The sequence below is a fragment of the Ambystoma mexicanum genome, chromosome 7q (assembly GCF_040938575.1).
Source record: "Ambystoma mexicanum isolate Mex_15411 chromosome 7q, UKY_AmexF1_1, whole genome shotgun sequence".
Lineage (NCBI taxonomy): Eukaryota > Metazoa > Chordata > Amphibia > Caudata > Ambystomatidae > Ambystoma > Ambystoma mexicanum.
The window spans coordinates 1128188786-1128206173 of record NC_090941.1 but is presented as its reverse complement, the minus strand read 5'-3'; the positions used below and the strand labels follow the sequence as shown (position 1 = coordinate 1128206173).

At 45.1% G+C, this 17388-nt stretch overlaps 1 protein-coding gene across 1 annotated transcript in view; it reads left to right on the top strand.

The window, feature by feature from the left end:
* Positions 1-14587, top strand: part of LOC138528222 (vomeronasal type-2 receptor 26-like) — a 190405-nt gene extending 175818 nt beyond the window's left edge. The window contains exon 8 of the mRNA XM_069639679.1: positions 13662-14587. Coding sequence (XP_069495780.1) covers positions 13662-14587 — 926 coding nt within the window. The remainder of the gene's footprint in view (positions 1-13661) is intronic.
* The last annotated feature ends 2801 nt before the right edge of the window (positions 14588-17388 follow it).

Sequence of the window (17388 nt, the reverse complement as noted above, 5' to 3'; positions counted from 1 at the left end):
TTTACAAGGTATCTATCATAGATGCCCAGTACAAAAAACCGTGCCTGGCCCCTAGCCCCTCAGCTCATCACAGACGCACAAATCAATGTGATTGTGTGTGTATGCGAGGTGTTGGGGACTCCATGAAGCATGCGTGGTATTTTCTTACTAGATATCTATCATAGTTGCCTAGTCAAAAATACCATACCCTCCCCCTGAGCCGGCCAGCTACTCACACATGCACACAATCAATTTCATTATGTGTGTATACAAGTCGTTGGGGGGCCCAATGGGCAGACACAGTATTTATTTACTAGGCATTATCATAGCCCAGTAAAAATAATTGCCATCCCTGTCCCCTGAGCCCCACCCAGAAGGGGAGCAAATTTAGGCCAGAGGAGATGGGGGTTGTGTAACAAACGCATTTTTGAAATACCATTGTTGTATAAGCCACCACACTCCCACTCACCAAAGCTCCCGAACCCATCACAAACACACACACACAGATTCACATTTACACAACATGCAAACGCGGAATGCGCTCCCTCTTTCACACAGGTGTACCCATCATCATACAGTCACTCATAACACAAGCATGCACAAATCCATACACATATTTCAATTAATATAATCTTACCCTGGTCCTGAAGTTTCCTCCCAGCCCTCCATCTCCTGCATAGTACTTTCCGGCTCCTACACAGGTGCACAGGCGCCAGAGCATTTGTAAAGAAGTGCTGTGTTGTTTGTATGTGCAGCGAGGCGTGGGTGCACTCCCTCGCACATACAGCAAAATGCTGCAGCTTTGCATGGCTCATTGAGCATGCGCAGCTTGGGAACAAAACTGATTCCCTGTGACAGTTCTGCCAGCCCAAGAGCGCCCGTTCATCTGCAAAAAGCAGCTGGGGGAGCAGTTTAGTGTTTACACTGGGCCGGCTTCTCGGCTCCTCCATAATTGGCAGGGGTACCGGTGGGTTTGTGCCCTCGCAACAAGAATGGAGGCGCTGCCACTGGTTCCACATCTGGGTTAGGTGCCCAAGTTGATCTTGTCAAGGCAAGTTAAGATATCTTAGTTTTAGTTTTACTGGACTAGCACATTAAGACACATTTGCATATGAATCATATGTATTTAAGTAAATCACTTTTCATCAGGAATAAAACATGGACACACCTAGCCAGATGAGAAAATGTGTATTGATTTCAGTTATGTATTGCATAGCAGTGCTCTATAAAATAATTGCAATTATCTCACATGCAAAGACGCATTTACAATAAGGCCGACTAGCATATTGTCACAGGAGTGGCATTTTATAGCAGTTTATTTTCAATGTTGCAATTGTTTAAATATCATGTGGGTATAACAGAGTCTGGCAGATACACAGCAGTGCAAGTGATTTTGAGTGGTTATCAGTCATTCCAGTCTGACAGCTGAAGTCTGTGCTGGCCAAAATTGTATATATGCTTTATATTTACAAAAGCATTATTTTTAGGGCTGCTTTTGGTTAAAAAAACAAAAAGGGAAAGTGTACCAAACCCAGTGGGCATTAGGTATTTAGTATTTGAGTCATACAACTCTCACAGACATACATGACATAAATACAGCACATACTAAAGCTCCCGAAATGCTTCTTAATATGCAAAACAGCCAGATCATCATTTGGATTATTGATGCCACTCCCAATTACCATTAGAGTTACTTCTAATCCACACACTCATACAGTGGGCTAACCAATGACTTCCTGGCACTTACCCCCGCCCCCACACCCCTCTCTTCTCTGCACTTGCCTCTCTCTTTTATTGTTATATTTGCCTTTCATTCCCATGTTCACTCCCTGTTTCCTCTTTGAAACATAATTTACTTGATGTATAAGTGGTCTACAAAAGCACAATACATAAATAAATAAACAAACAAACATGTGTAAATACACATGACATGCATTTTATAAACAGTTGCAGAAAAGTAAAGGCTAAATACGATGCATCATCCTACAATGTCAATCCCGTCAGGACATCCCTTCAGCCATCTTTACAGAAGCTGCCCTGTGCTAAGCAGGCAACTGGCATCCCTGCTGGGATTAACATGTGTCCTTGATGGCATTCCATTAATCTGCATGCTTAGCACCACCAGGAGAACCAGCTGCAGTTTGCCATGTAATACCATGCAATGCATAACAGTTACATTTATAAGTAACCTTTACATTAATTAGGTTTTAAATACAAGATTGGACAGCAGGAAATCTATATCTATAACCCACACATCTCAACATATTCCTATGTATTGCACAGTCCTTCCAAATCTAAGGAGTTAGCAAAACATTGTAAATTACCACAGATGCAACCTGGCAAGACCTATAGCCTAAATCACGTCCACAAACATAATGTTGTTCTAGAACTTGTGACCCGAGTTAGGGTATGGTGGAGTTATTCACAACACACTGGCCTGCGGGCCCAGTTGAGCTGTGAAACAGATATGTGTATTCATTCTAGACAACAATCCCTCTGCTCCCCCCGTCCCCCCCGTAAGACTAAAGTCTTGGGAGATTGCCTCTCTTTGTTCCTTTGTAAGGGAAGGTAACACTGTTTCCCCAGAGACAGCCACTCCACAGGATTCCAGGGAACAACAATCAAAGGTCACACCCATTCACCCGTTCTCTAAGGGCTCGCCCTCACACCAGGGTCCTGCTTATCTAAAGGCCATTGATTACATTGAGAGGGAAAGAGGTGTGGTTAGTGTAACCAGAGAGTTATCTGTACAGTTTTAGGAGGGTTCTGCCCTCTCGATTCTCTCTGCCTCTCTTTGTCTTTCCTGTCCCGTCCCCTAAAGCAGGCTAGCTTGTTTGTTTGTTTGTTTGTTTGTTTGTTTGTTTGTTTTAATCACTTGTAATGCGCACCAGACCCAGAGGTTACCGGGCGCAGCAGTACAGAAAATGCAAAGCTTAGGTTACAGGTTACAGATAATATACAATGAAGAACATAAATATACAGTAATGTACAGGTTACAAATAGTGTGTAGTGATGTGCATGTATGTACAATTATATACAGGTTACATTTGAGTGAATACCGGATTTTACATGTAGCATGCTGACAAGTAAAAATGAGACTTTTGAACAATGGAGTGCAGAATAAGGGTGGAAAAGTAGCAGGCTACAGCCAGGCTCAATATACATAGACCAGAGAGGTCGATTAGTGGTAGGGCGAGACTAGCTTAAATAGGCACTATCAGGCTAACTAGCACAGATCAAGGAGGTGCAAGTGGGATAGAGTGGTAACCGGGCGGTGTCTAGCATGACTGCTCAGAAATGTAGCCAGTCTACTCTAGGGAGTAAGGGAGCTGGATGGGTACTGATCAGCTAGATGTCAGAGGCGTTCAGGAGATTGATATATTTAAGTCTGAATTTCAGAAATGGCTGGTCTTCACGTAAGGTAGGTGGCAGTGAGTTCCAGAGTTGGGCTGCTTAGACCTGGAAGCTAGTTCCTCCGGCCTTGGACAATTTAAATCTAGGTGTGATGAGGCTGTTGACATTGGAAGTTCTTGCAGGTCTAGTAGAGCATCTTTTAGAGAATGTATCGGTGAGATAGCTAGGAGCGGCATTGTTTAGGGCTTTGTGAACCGGAGATGCCGATTTTAGTTGTAATTTTTTTCAAGGATGGAAAGCCAGTTATTTTGGCGCCTGATGTGCGATATGTGTGATCTTTTGGGCACGCCGAGAGCAGCTCTCAAGGCGTTGTTTTGAAGGGTTTGTAGTCTATTGATGATGGATTTGTTAGCACCAATGTAAAGGGCATTACAATAATCAAGCCGAGATAAGATTAAGGCTCTGGCTAGGATCATGCCGTTGTTGTTAGATAGGAAGTGTTTGCCAGCTCTAATGAGTTTGCAGGTGTAAGCAGTGGCTGAAGCCAAGGACTTCACCTGTTTGTCGAATGAGAGGGTGGAGTCCAGGTAGAAGCCGAGCGTCTTCACTTCCTTGGACACCTTGATGGTGTTAGTCCAATCACCTGTGGACTTTTGCCTTTAAAATAAGATGATTCACACCACTTTGAATCATCATTTGGAGTCCAATCTTGAAAGAAAATAGTTGTGGACCTTCCTGGGAGAGCAGTCCTTTCCAGACTCCTCCAGTTGTGAGGTGATTGCAGGTGTTCCAAGGCACAGGGATGCTCTGTCCCCTAACATCCCCATAAACCATTGGGGGTGGCCTTTGCATGGGACCTGACCATGTTGTGGGCCCACAGAAGGTTTGTACCAGCCTCCCCGTGTTTGAGAGCCTGAGAAAATTACTATTTGTAGCCCTGGGATGAGACTCATGGCTCCTCGAAGCCAAGAGCCATAGCCAAGATTCCTATTGTCAACGGTGACCCATTGCTAAGCATGACTCGAGCATGTTCAACACCAAGCCAACTATCAGGACCCTTCAATGCTGCATTTGGCATTCATTGTTCTTTGAACCACAGCTTGTCTGCAACGTGCCAGATGACGCCCATATGTATTTATGTATTTATAGAGCACCTTGAACCCTAAGGTGAACAGGAGCTAAAACAAATAAAGGCAATAAGGACAAACATACGCAGGGAGGCCAACATCAGTTAAAACCAAGTCGGTTTTTTACCTTTGTATGATTTTGTATGTTTGTATGATAACCGATTTTACCTTGTAGTTGTATGTAACTATGCCTGTTCCAGACTTGCTTGTCTAGTACTTTGTATCTGCAACAGTGCCTCAATACCTACGGGTTATATGTGTGCTTTACAAACGAAATACATAAATAAATAAATAAATAGGAATAGCACCTGATTTATACCTGCTCCTTTTTAGCGACTGTAATAGATTGTTCCTTCTTGTTGTCCATTCTTTATCAAACAAACCATGCGACTGGTGGCACGGTTTGTAGTGGAATATACTTCACCAAGATGTCTCATCAAGTTATCGTAATTATCTGTGATCACCTCTGGGGTGGCTCGCTATTAGATGCATGTTTTCTGCTATAAAGCGTCCCAGCTTGTAACCAGACATAGCCATATTCTGGCATACACCACAACAAGGGGTACTTGATCTGAGTTCAGGGGTCATGGTGTTTTCGACTCCAGGCAAATGTCCACGGATGTAGCATAGCATAGCTGCTATTTACCCTTATTAAAATCTCAACACCCAGTATCAAGTGCTAGTGTGTGGTTCTGATAATGAAATATTCAATTATTGAGAATCCTGGCGGGCCAATGAATGTACAGTTTCCTGGTATATCCATAGGAATTCCGCTGTTAATAGACTATAGGCCCTTTTCCCACAGGAGTGTGTGCATGGAAAGAGTTGCTCTGTCCAATCTGGACTCCACTAATATTGGGTATGGGATACTACAAGCCTCATCTTGAATATTATCAACGGCATCATCTGTTGGGCCCGTGCCCAGTTTAATGGTAACCCCTTAAGTGCTAAGGATGAGCATGCTCATCCTATTAGCAAAGAATTGCTTAGAGCTCAGCATTTTATCAACACCCAATAAAATAAATGATATTGTGATAAATTGGATTCTGCTGTGCAGCAGTACAAGGATGAGTAGGGGAGGAGTGGCCCACTCAGCCCTCACACTTCTACAAACCAAAACCCAATTCAATTTATTAATTTCATGTATTTACCGTGCATTTGTAAGGCACTTATACAGCAAGTAAATTGTGTTCCAAAGCGCCCACAGGGCAGCAGGAAGGGCACATGGGAATGAAAAACAGATGCAACAATGAAAGATAGAGGTAGACCTACTGGGCCTTGTGAGCATTCAGAATGTATCCTGGTTTTTACCCACTGCTATAGCTTGTTCATTAGACAAAGAGTTGACTCTTTAAAAGGGCCTTTGGTTGGTGGAGTGTGTGCTGTAGGTATTGTCAATGGGGCAGCCTCTGGGAGTAGATGGCTGGTGGCGTATTTCCTTCCACGCGTAGAGGAATAGTTGGAATGCTTTTCCCTGCTAAAAGCCACTGCTGTCAAGTGTCTTATCCCTACAGCCGGATCCTTTATTGCATTAGTCGTCCATTTCCCTTTGTTCTTCTCTCATGGGTCTGAAATACGTTATGGGATTTAACAGACTCAGGCCCTCATTACAACTAAGGCGTTAAGGGTTAACGCCACCGTTAACACTTAACGCCTGATTCTGATTTTAACGCCTGCTTTTAGCAGGTGTTAAAATCCATGGCGCTAACCCGCCATGGTGCTAATTACGCCGCCGTAATTTACGGCAGCGTAATTAGCGCCTTCCCCACTCCCATTATGCCCTATGGGGCAAAAATGGGAATGGGGAAGGGAAAATGGGAAATGGGGATTTACCGCCCCACTCACCTTGGAATGGGGCGGTAAATCCGCCATCCACCATGGTGTAAACAGAGTTTACACCATGGTGGTAAAGTTGGTGCACTTAGCACCAAGGTTGTAATGACCTCCTCAGTGTTGCTCAAATTAGTTGCCTCACCCCCATTCTCTCTGCGAATGCCGAAATCAGGAAGGGACACCAGTTTTATCATGTTTATTGGTTTTTGTGGAACTCATTTTAATTATGTTTGTTGATTTCACTGATGCAATACAGTCCAAAATTGCCCAATCACGCCCTCTCCCTATGATTTCTGTGAGAGACTTAGGGCCTGAGTCATAGACAAAGAACAAAGACCCAGCAAAGTACTTTGCGCGTAACAGCACTTTGCACGCAAAAGCATGTTATGCGCCGTTTCGCATATTCATGGAATTTCAACCGCAAAATAACCCTAGGCACAAATAGTGTCAGGAATGCTCATGACACGCTCCAACGCAAAGCAGATCCAGCCACATATAGCAACCTTTGTGCAGTCCGCCTCCACGCCATCATGCACGCCGTCAATACTGCAGGCTGCCCCCCCTGCAATTAAGTTAGCACCCCAATGACATTTCCGTACAGTCACCCTTAATTCCTAACTGCACCCTGAAAAAATGCACTACTTGTCCCCTGAGTAAATCTGCAGGTGAACCCTGTAAATGACGGCTTTGTGTCGGGGGGTCGCCTTGTAGCACTCACCAAATAAATTACAACAGCAGTCAAAAAGGAGTGTAGGCCAGTGCAAGAAGTAACACACCTGGGACAGCAACTTCAAACAGAACGTGGAACAGAACTGCATGAAAAGGGGCAGTCAAAGAACCACCCTCGAAGTTAAATCTTTTATACATAGAAAAAGAATTTGCATTTATGATCGTGCGACATAGAAAAAAATCTCCCCGCACAAAAATTATTGGTTCTTGCACTTTGGACCCCTTTAGAACTGTGTGCATTACGCTGGATCATTGGGTCCATGAACCTTCCCACACCACCATCAATTACAATTATGTGACATCACAATCCATCCCCAATTTCCACAACACAAAATCATATGATTGAAACATTAGAGGCGACCAGCAGAACTTTATTACTCTGCCCTGGTCGCCTCTTCATGAGAACAGGTAACCATCACGACATTATCAGAGCCTTGACTCGAGGACATACTTTTGAATGAGTGTTGCATATTGTCAACATTCCAACCCTCTTTCCAGGGAAAATGGTCTGCAGGCAATTTAAATCTGCTCTGGGACTTGCTGGCCTCACTAGAAAATCACATTTCATAAATGATTTTGAATTGTAAAATCATTATATATTCCTCTTTCACTAGCAGACCCTGCGCGCTGTAATCAGTTGACCTTGAAAAAATAAAATCATCTGTGTGCTTCACTGTACACTTGGCCAGAGATTACATGTTCTATGCTAATGAACCGTCTGCAGTGGCATTTACCGTGAATTAAATACTCTCACACGTTTAAAACAAAGCAGGCTTTTTGGGCCTATTTACCGTGCTTTATTCTATCACTAAGATTGATTGTACTTACCTTTGCCCCAGGATTTATGGGTTAGTTTCATTATGATTTTAATTTTGCATCTATGAGAAAGGCCCCCCTACCCTTTTAGAGTGCTACTCTCTCAGCTGATAAGTGCGTTCCTTCATCCCGCGCTGGACTTTTTATTACAACTGCACCCTGCTAATCTGCATAAACACACCCCTAACTTCAACTGGCACGTATTACATGCCATCATCCCTAAATTACTTTGTGAACCCTACCTCTGCGCGTTAGATCTTATGCGCACAGTGCTCTGCACCTCCTCTGATGTGGCGGTGAGTCCACAAGGTTTGCGTGTAACTTTTCCCAACATGAGTTTGCACGTTGGGTTTGCACTTGGCTGGATGTGTGATTACACTGCGTGGTCCGTCCCTCAACACACCACATTGTTCCTCATTTTTACAGTAATATGAGGAATACGCATGTCCTGCCCCCTATGTATTTCTCTGCGTAGGCACATTCTACACTTTGTGTGGAGTGTCGTGCACAACACTTGACTGCTCGCAAAGTCGTGACAGACCCGCGCAGTGTACTTACAAACTCCCGGAAAGGCACGCTAAATCGGTTCCATCAATCGACAAAAGCAGTTTTGCGTGCAAAGTGTGCACAGTCACTTTTCAGCACAGAAAGAATTCTGTAAATCAGGCCCTTAATCTCCTTTTCAATCATCGATCATCTCTCATTAACAATTGATACCAAGAAAATGATTAGAACTGGTGAATTAATCACAACAGAGTCACTCAAAAGGTTATTTCACATCATCACTGGGGTGCAAATGGTGCTTTGGGGAGCATGCCTTGAGTTAGTTTCTCTGCTCATTTTCATTCCCCCACAGCAGATTCTTGGTATGGTAGAGTTAAACTTCTTCCTAGTAGTATGCTCCTTTCGACTCACTGATGCACTACTCGCGAATCAGGAGCTTCCGCTGTGGTTCACTTCCTTTGGTCACTGGCCCAGAATGACTTGCCATAGATGCTAGGCCTCCTGCTATCCAGGTTCCCATTTTCGCAATCTTGTTGGCATCATAGACATGGCTGATCTTTGGTTTATCAGCACTCTATTAGCAGTAGTACAGAAAGCGCCAGACACAGGATGGCTTGCCCGCTGGTTAGTCTGGCCTTCGTCCTTGGTTGCATAAGGCAGCATGTAGAATGGGCCAGAATTTGCCAGGCCAATCGCTGGCACCCTATAGTTTGAGGATAAATCTCTCCTGTTAGTGAGTGCAGCCTGATTGGTCTCCATAGCTCCATCCATGCCCGTGCTGAGGGTCTTGCATGCCTATCTTATGTATTTTTTTTTTATGTTCGGCTCTTGTATAGGGCAAAGTGATATCCCTCCTTTTTGCCATCCTGGGAGTAAGTAGGGTCAATCTAACTTATGGCAAAAGATATCTTGATTTCTGTCCTGGCCAAATCTTATCACATATCTTCATGCCACTAGTGACAGCCTTCAGGAGCACATGAGAGCACACAAGGCTCTGGTGAAGCAGTGACAGAAACAGAGGTAAGTGCTACTGGAGCAGGAGGAGAAAATGGATCGCTGCGCTGATCTGGTGGTCTTATCAGAATTTCTTCCTGCTGCCTGATTGATGGTTCCCCAAGGGCGTGGCTCAGGTCAAACCATGTTTAGATCAATTTGGAAAGGGGGTTTGAGGGACCCATGTCGGTCTTGGCGCTGGATTGGCTGTGGTGAGATTCATTAGGCTGGCGCACGGCACGCATTCAGATGATGAATCGTGCCACTGGTATTTGTGGTGCAATGGTTTTTATTTCATTTGTATGGACACGCTAGTTTCTCCATAAACAAACCCCACACGTGTATCGACCTAAAGGTCTTTATCAAGGCTGTGAGACTGTGCAAAATGCTAAATGAAATGAACGCTGTGGTGCCATGTGATTGTGCATGAGGGTGATTGCAAGCGACAAAGTATATTCCATGTCCAATGACGCAAAGATATCCATATGGCATTGCCCAATTATAAGGTGACCATATTTTAGAGAATAAAAGGTTTTTTGCCATATTTTCAACAGCAGTTTGTGTTGAAAACATATACAGGTGTTGAAAAGTCCCATTAGAGATGGGCGATGTGGTGCTCCAAGGAGCAAGAGAGAAGGCGGTTAGATACGGTTCTGTATTGTATTCTTACAGATAAGTACCCAGGTGTATGGGGCTCTTACCGTGCTCAGTATATGTATGATAGACCCTGTATAAGGGGGCTGATGAGCAGCTAGTGGATAGAAAGAAGGCTATTGTCATCTTGAGGCATATGGCATACAAAACCCATGCCTGAAGGGCATATACTGCTGGTTAAAAAGGGGGAGCGCATCCCATGTGTTCATAGTGGGTAGGTGCCCCCCATTATGGATCAGACTGATTTGTGGTTAACAGGGGCCTGTTCCCGTGTGCAGTACAAAAGAGGCGTTGAGGCATGCTGACTGGGGTCACGGCTCTGACCATTTGTGGTGGCTTCCTGGCCCACCTGGAGACGTGGTGATCACAGGTGGCGGCGAAGGCATAGTGAATTGGGATGCATCTTGTTGTCACTAAATTGGTCGTAGCGCCGTGGTCTGACTAGAGGCTTGGCACAGTGCAGAGCGTTTTAATGCATGGTGATCCATCACCTGTGGAGTGATTTGTCTCAGCGAGGTCCTATGACATTAAGTAATTCAGCGTGTGCTGGTTGTCAAAGTGAAACGTTTTAGTCGGCCTGGCAATGCAATTAAAATGGCATAGTGCCGGCAGACATTGTCCCAGTAGAACGGGAATCCAGTACAGCGTATTATGTTCAGAGGCTATACGGTGAAGGGTGTCTGTTGATTCTGGCCTATCGATGTGACAGAGGATGAAGTGATAAGGGCCCTTAGTTGCCTGAGCTGCGGCGCCCGCTGATGTTGCTTCCACAATATGCTGGTGGTGGGGGGCTAAATTGGATGAGGGTGTTTGGCTAGGTGGAAGTGTGGGTCAGGGGGTTGGTGCCACACAGGGGTGTGAGGATAGCCGAGTGGGCTGGTTAGGGAGAAAGAGCTTACCTGATGGGCCAGCGAGGCCTCCAGATGTGAGATGAGTGGTCTGGTGATCTTTCAATCCTGGCTGCCATCTTGGGTCAGAATTATATACATAAGGATTGCTAGGATTGGCCCATGGTGGCTATGTAAGCCGCATGGTGATTTGTCCCTAAGTAGAAGCCCCGTGTAGATTGGAGGCTGGTTGCACAGGCATGTGACGGGGCCCTCTGTTGTGTGGCTGGTTACAATGAGAAAATATATATTTGATTAAGCTCATTAACCTAATGCAGAGCGTCTATCCTAGGACCAACATTGTCGTACAAGTTTCTAAGCCCTAATTGCTGACAAAGCGGCTGTTTAAGTCAATGTGGAGCGGGATCTATAAATATAGGTCTGTGGTTTGCATCTATCAAGATGCATGGGGGTCTGGACCCAGTGCCTGTAGGCCAGGAGGGCCTGTGGGTCACAGGCTGCAATGTGAATTAGATGAGCGGTGGGTCTCAGGAATTGGGCGACTGTGCGGGAATGGTGAGATTTACTATAAACACACAAGAAGATTCACACACATTTCTAATGTACTTACTTTAAGTACTGGAAAGTAAAATCATACCTATAAATGAAATCTCCCAGATTTCATACATCTGGAAACATACATGCACTTGATCCTTCTTTTGGGACTCGTACTCTGGTCTTCTTCCATTGGCTCTCCCCCGGCTCACTCTTCTGACGCCAGAAACCTTGGAGTCATCACCGACTCCTCTCTCTCTCTCCCTTCTCCCACACACTTAGGACATTGCCCAGAAGTCCCACTTTCAACTCTTACTTCTCAAAGGAATTGTACCTTTTCTCACTTTTCCCCAGAGGCTCAATGTTACCGGGCCCTGGGCCTCCGTAGGCTTCACTATTGCAATTGCCTTCTCCTGAATCTACCTTCTTCCACTCTTCGACACCTCCAGCTAATCCAGAAGAGAGCAGCACGACTTATCCTTGCCCTCAAGCCCAGGGACTGCCTCTCTCCTGCCTTACAAAGTCTACACTGGCTCCCGGTTGCTTCACAGATTAAATCCAAATCCCTCTGTATCATCCACAAGGCCGTCTGGGTCTGGGAACCACGCTATCTGCAACTCCTTCTTACTAAATACTCCCCCTCTATACCTCTGTGCTCCTCTGGCACCGATACCTTGTTTGTAAAGCGGTTCACTAACCAGAGGGCAGGTGGTCGATTCCTTTCGGCAGCTGGGTCCCTTCTTTGGAAAAGCCTTCCCCTCCCTCTTCGTCTTCAGCAGGACTTTCGTAAATCCAGAAGAAACTCATGAGCTTCTTCACCTCTTCCTTCCCTCCCTCTCTGCTCTGATAGTCTCACAGTCGCCTGATTGCATCCTCAGGGCCCTGAGCCCCCACACTTTATCCTCCCAGCTGCTGTCTATCCTCAGCACTTGCCTCAGCTCACTCTCCATTCTTAGAGGCTTGCACCTACCTTATATTGCACTTCACCTGCTGCTCACCCACGAGCATCAAAGCACCTATCCCATTCCCTCTACCTTCTGCACTTGCACGTTCTGCACATGCACAAGTCACAGTAGGTTTGTCTTCCCCTTCCCCACTGTATCTTTACATTCATTATTCTTTGTATTGTCATTTGTAATTGTTTATCATCCCAGGTCCCCTCCCTGTTGCCCTGTGGGCGCTTTGAAACAGTATGTGCTTCCTATATAAGCGTCTAACAAGTGAACAATAAATAAATAAATAAGTGGGATACCGAGAGTCTTTGAGCATTTCAGGTTTGTCAAGAGTATCACAATGGTAAACCTTTCAACCAAGTATATTAGTTCTCCCTACAGGGGGGAAAAGCATTTGGTATTGAAGACGGGGTTCTCAAAGTGGATAAATACCACGTTCAATGAGAATAATAGTGCCTAATTCTATGGGGCGCTTCCCGCCCGATGTGATCCTCCCACGGTACACCACCTCCAGAAGGATCATTGTACTGTGGACAAACCACCCTGACCCCTAGGGAAGAAGGGACGACATCCTCAGATTCGTCATAATACCCTATAAAGAACAATGCTAATAAAACCTTACATGCATCCAGACATGATGCCTACAGCCGAAAGCCTCAGAAACAACCCCTGTCTTTGTTGCGGCATCACCAATAAAAGGACCTCAGTGTTCCCCAGTTCTCAGGTCCCCACATTCCTGCACTAAAGTCAGGCATTCTGGGTGCTTAGCATGACCATGGCATGAGTATTAACTCTTTGTCAAACAGTTGATAAGCTCCAAGCTGTTGCAAACTGCCTCTATTGATAATGTGATTGGAGCGATGGGCAACACTCAAATTGACCAAGTTAATGTGCCTCTGATGGGACCTACACAAAACAATTGCCAATTTCCAAAAAGTGCAAAATAAGGGTGCATAGGACATGTTTCTTCTTAAAAAAGATGTTGTGTTTTAGATGGGTGACAGCATCTTTGGTGGGTTGGGTTGATAAAAAGATTACCTGTAAAGTGCACCAAGGAAGACTTATGGGCCGGCTTCTAACTGACAAGAATGCAGGAACCTCGATCACACAAAGATCAGAGTCGTGCAGTAGATGACACCAGTATGACCCACCCAGGGAAATGTGTAACCATCTGCTTTTAGCAAGAACTGCATGTCCTCCATGATCTAAAGTGCACCCGTCTCAAAACTTAGATCATCATTATGTCAGTGTCTAGAGATGGCGTAGACTACTTGCACATGTGTTGAAATACATCCATCAATTAGAATTCTGGTAATTATTCAACTTTTATTTTTCAGACGCAGCAAATTGCATTAAATGTCTTGATTCAGAATGGCCAAACGAGAGACGCGACCAATGCATTCAAAAAGTGATTGAGGTCCTAACATTTGAAGAGCCTTTAGGCCTTATGTTGACCACCTCTGCCACCTCTATGACCATCCTCACTGCTTCAGTCCTGTACGTCTTCATCAAGTACCAAGACACTCCCATCGTCAAAGCCAACAACCGTGGGCTGAGTTACCTTCTCCTCCTCTCTCTGATGCTCTGTTTCCTCTGCACCTTCATCTTCATCAGCCGTCCTCAGAGATTTACCTGCATGCTCAGACAGACTGTATTTGGGGTTGTCTTTTCCATCAGTGTCTCCTCCATTTTGGCAAAAACTTGTCTTGTTGTTCTTGCCTTTAAGGCAACAAATCCTAACAGCCCTGTGAGGCAGTGGCTCGGGTCAAAAGCACCCCTGTGTATAGTGTTAATTTGTTCATTGTTTCAAATTGTAATCTGTGCTGCTTGGTTACTCAATTCTCCGCCCTTCCCAGAACTAAACATGACATCTTATAAGGAGAAGATAATCTTTGAGTGTAACGAAGGAGACGCCATCTTCTTCTACTGCATGTTGGGATACATGGGCCTCCTCGCCATCGTCAGCTTCATCGTGGCCTTTCTCTCCAGGAATCTCCCTGGAAGCTTCAACGAGGCCAAGCTGATCACCTTCAGCATGCTGGTGTTTGTCAGTGTATGGATCTCCTTCATCCCCGCGTACCTGAGCACACGCGGGAAGTACATGGTGGCCGTGGAGGTGTTTGCCATCCTCTGCTCCAGCGCTGGACTGCTTGGCTGTATATTCATTCCAAAATGCTATATCATTCTGGTGAGGCCAGAAAGGAACACCAGCAAATATCTAATGAGAAAAGCACAATTTGGAAGAAAAACCAATGCACAATGATCTCTTTCAAAATCATGTTCCACCAGCTGATCATGAGTTAGATAAATCAAAAGATGTTGTCAAATACAAAACATAATGGGTGTCATTATGACCATGGTGGTAGCCGTGCCGGTAAGTACCGGCATGGCTGCTGCAGGAGTTATGAATTTTCAGGCGCCCAGGAATGGGCAATTACTGGGGCATTATAGCCCCGGCGGACCTGGTAATGGCCCATTCCCAGGCACCGGAAAATATTAGTCCCCTTTCCTATTTGAGTCCCATTGGACTCAATGCGATTGGGGAGGTCAGATGCCCATAATGTGAATGGTGCCGGTGCATCCGACATGGTCTGCGAGCGGGTGCCTTTCCGCCTGCCAGGTCAGACCTGGCGGGCGGACAGGCACCCGCTCGCAGACTCGTAGTTTGCTGGTTTGGAAACAATGGTACCGGCAAGCTTACCAGTACCGTTATTTCCGGACCGGCCACCTTATAATGAGGCCCAATATGTCACTTTACCAAATTGTAGGTAGAGAGAAAAACAGTTGGGTATTAAATAACACAATACCAGCTATGCATATTTTCGCTTGCTGCCAAGTTGAGACGATGCAATACTGAGGTGTACCTACTTAGATGAGTAATCTGGGCAAACTTGTTTATGACACCCTAATCAGTAATGCATCTACTGTAAATAGTTGGGTTATGACAAGTCTGAACTGTAGGGAACTATTACAGCATAATATCATTCCGGTTAACAGTTACTCATTGATGGACCTCATCAGAGATTGAGTCAAAGGAATGCTTTTCTGAGTGTTTAATAATTTCCAGGTGTTGTAGAGGCTAGACAGTACTCAATAATTAGTTCAAGTTTAGAGATATCGTCATCAAAGCCCCCATGAGGGTCCAGAGAAGGACTCTTACGAAGGGAGAAAAGAACCTTGATTTAAATAGTGGAAAAATAGAGATATGGGGCATCATTTAAATTGTGCCGTTATACTGGCGGTAATTCTGCCAGGATACTGGCAAATGGTAACACTGTTACCGGCACTCGGTCCGGCGGTATTGGACTACAGGTTCTGGTAAGGGTTGTAAATTCCCATTCCATGGAGTCCAAAAGGACTCCATGGGGGCATTTGATGGTATTTCCGGCACTAGTAGTACCGGTGCCAGTAATACTGGGTATTTATGCCAGTAGGGTGACAGAATAACCGCCACCTCGCTGGAGCTTATTCTGACACCCCAACTGCAAACTTGTACTTTGCCGGTGCAGAAACATGCCGGTATACAGCAATACGGCACATTAATTTTGCATCAGCTTTTCTTCCTTTCTTCAATGAGTTTTTGTTGATACCTCTAAATATCTCCTACGTCATCAACAACCCCCTCCAGTTAGCCATGACCTCTTCCAATATTGTAAGGTCCAGAAATGAATAAGATCAGCAGAGAGGTGATATGTGAGGGGGGTTCTGCATGCCCTGGGCGACACTTTAAAGTGCGCTGTTTTGCATATTACCTGAATCTCATCATCCTGGACTTTCTGAACTAGTAACCAATAGATGCAAAGGAGAGGGTCATATGCCGAAGGATTTATGGACACCGCAGTCACTTCTCTAAAGCTTAGAAAGTCTGATGCACTTTTCAGGAGAGTGGACTGCCCCGGCATTGAATCACACAGGATGTGGCAACAAGATGGAACCCAAAGGTGTATCTGCTGGAGCTTCTCTTTGATACAATACAAGGCTAGCAATGAGTTTGTGATGCAGTACAAAACTGAGCACATCCCACACGTGTGTCTCTCTAGCAAACACTGAGGCAGATTTCCACCTGCCAGGTGAAGACTCACAAATAAATGAGCTCTGATTAACTGCTAGAAGTTATGATCAGAGCCTTAAAAACTGGTTTTAGTTGTTCCTACCCAGTTGGTGCTACCGGTCCAAAGGGTGCTTAGCTGTCTCTCTGACAGCCATATATAGGAACATATATAAACACATGCAATGCTGTCAAGCCCCCAATCATGGGAATCCATTTGCACTCTACATTTCTTTTCGAATGCTGCAGTGTGTTCGTGTCATCTGGGATCTGAACTGTGGTCATTAGATTGAGAGGCGAGACACTTCCTCACAAGACCACTTAAGAGTCTGAATAGGAGTACTCGGAAATCCAATGTCAATTTTATATAGTTTACAGGAAATATTTTTGTGCATTTTAGGGGACTTTAAAAGGTGTGCACACTTTGGGCCTCATCAGGAGTGGGGAAGTATCCTGGCAGTAATATCGCCGGGATACCGCCAGCGCAAATAGTGTTACCGCAACTCGGTCCGGCACTATTAGTGCAGCGGTATGTTCCCATTCCCCTCTGGGTCCATTGGATCCAATGGGGTTGGAGGGTGCTATTACCGTCGCCAGTAATTGCACCGGCGGTAATAGGACCGAAAACTGGTGATAAGGGGACATTTTTACCTCCAGTAAAAGCTGAGGATGCTGAGGCCTACGGGCGATTTGCGCGATACAAACATTTCATAGATCGATAGATAGAAAACACCCACTTACCACGACTCATGATTGGGTTAGCTATTAAATGCGGCGGTAATAGAGTTACCAACACATTTAAGGGTTAAGGCCCAACTCATGATGAGGTCATTTGTATTTGCTGACAACATTCTTTTCCAGGTGTTCATGGTTCATCTTTTGAGGGGCTGAGAGGCAAATGTTTATGGGTGTGACTAAAATAGCTTCCCCAGCTCACCTCATGCTGAACCCCCCCATTTATCAACATGCTAGGTGGGATCCCTCAGTAAAGAAAAGTCAACTTCCACCACTGAACA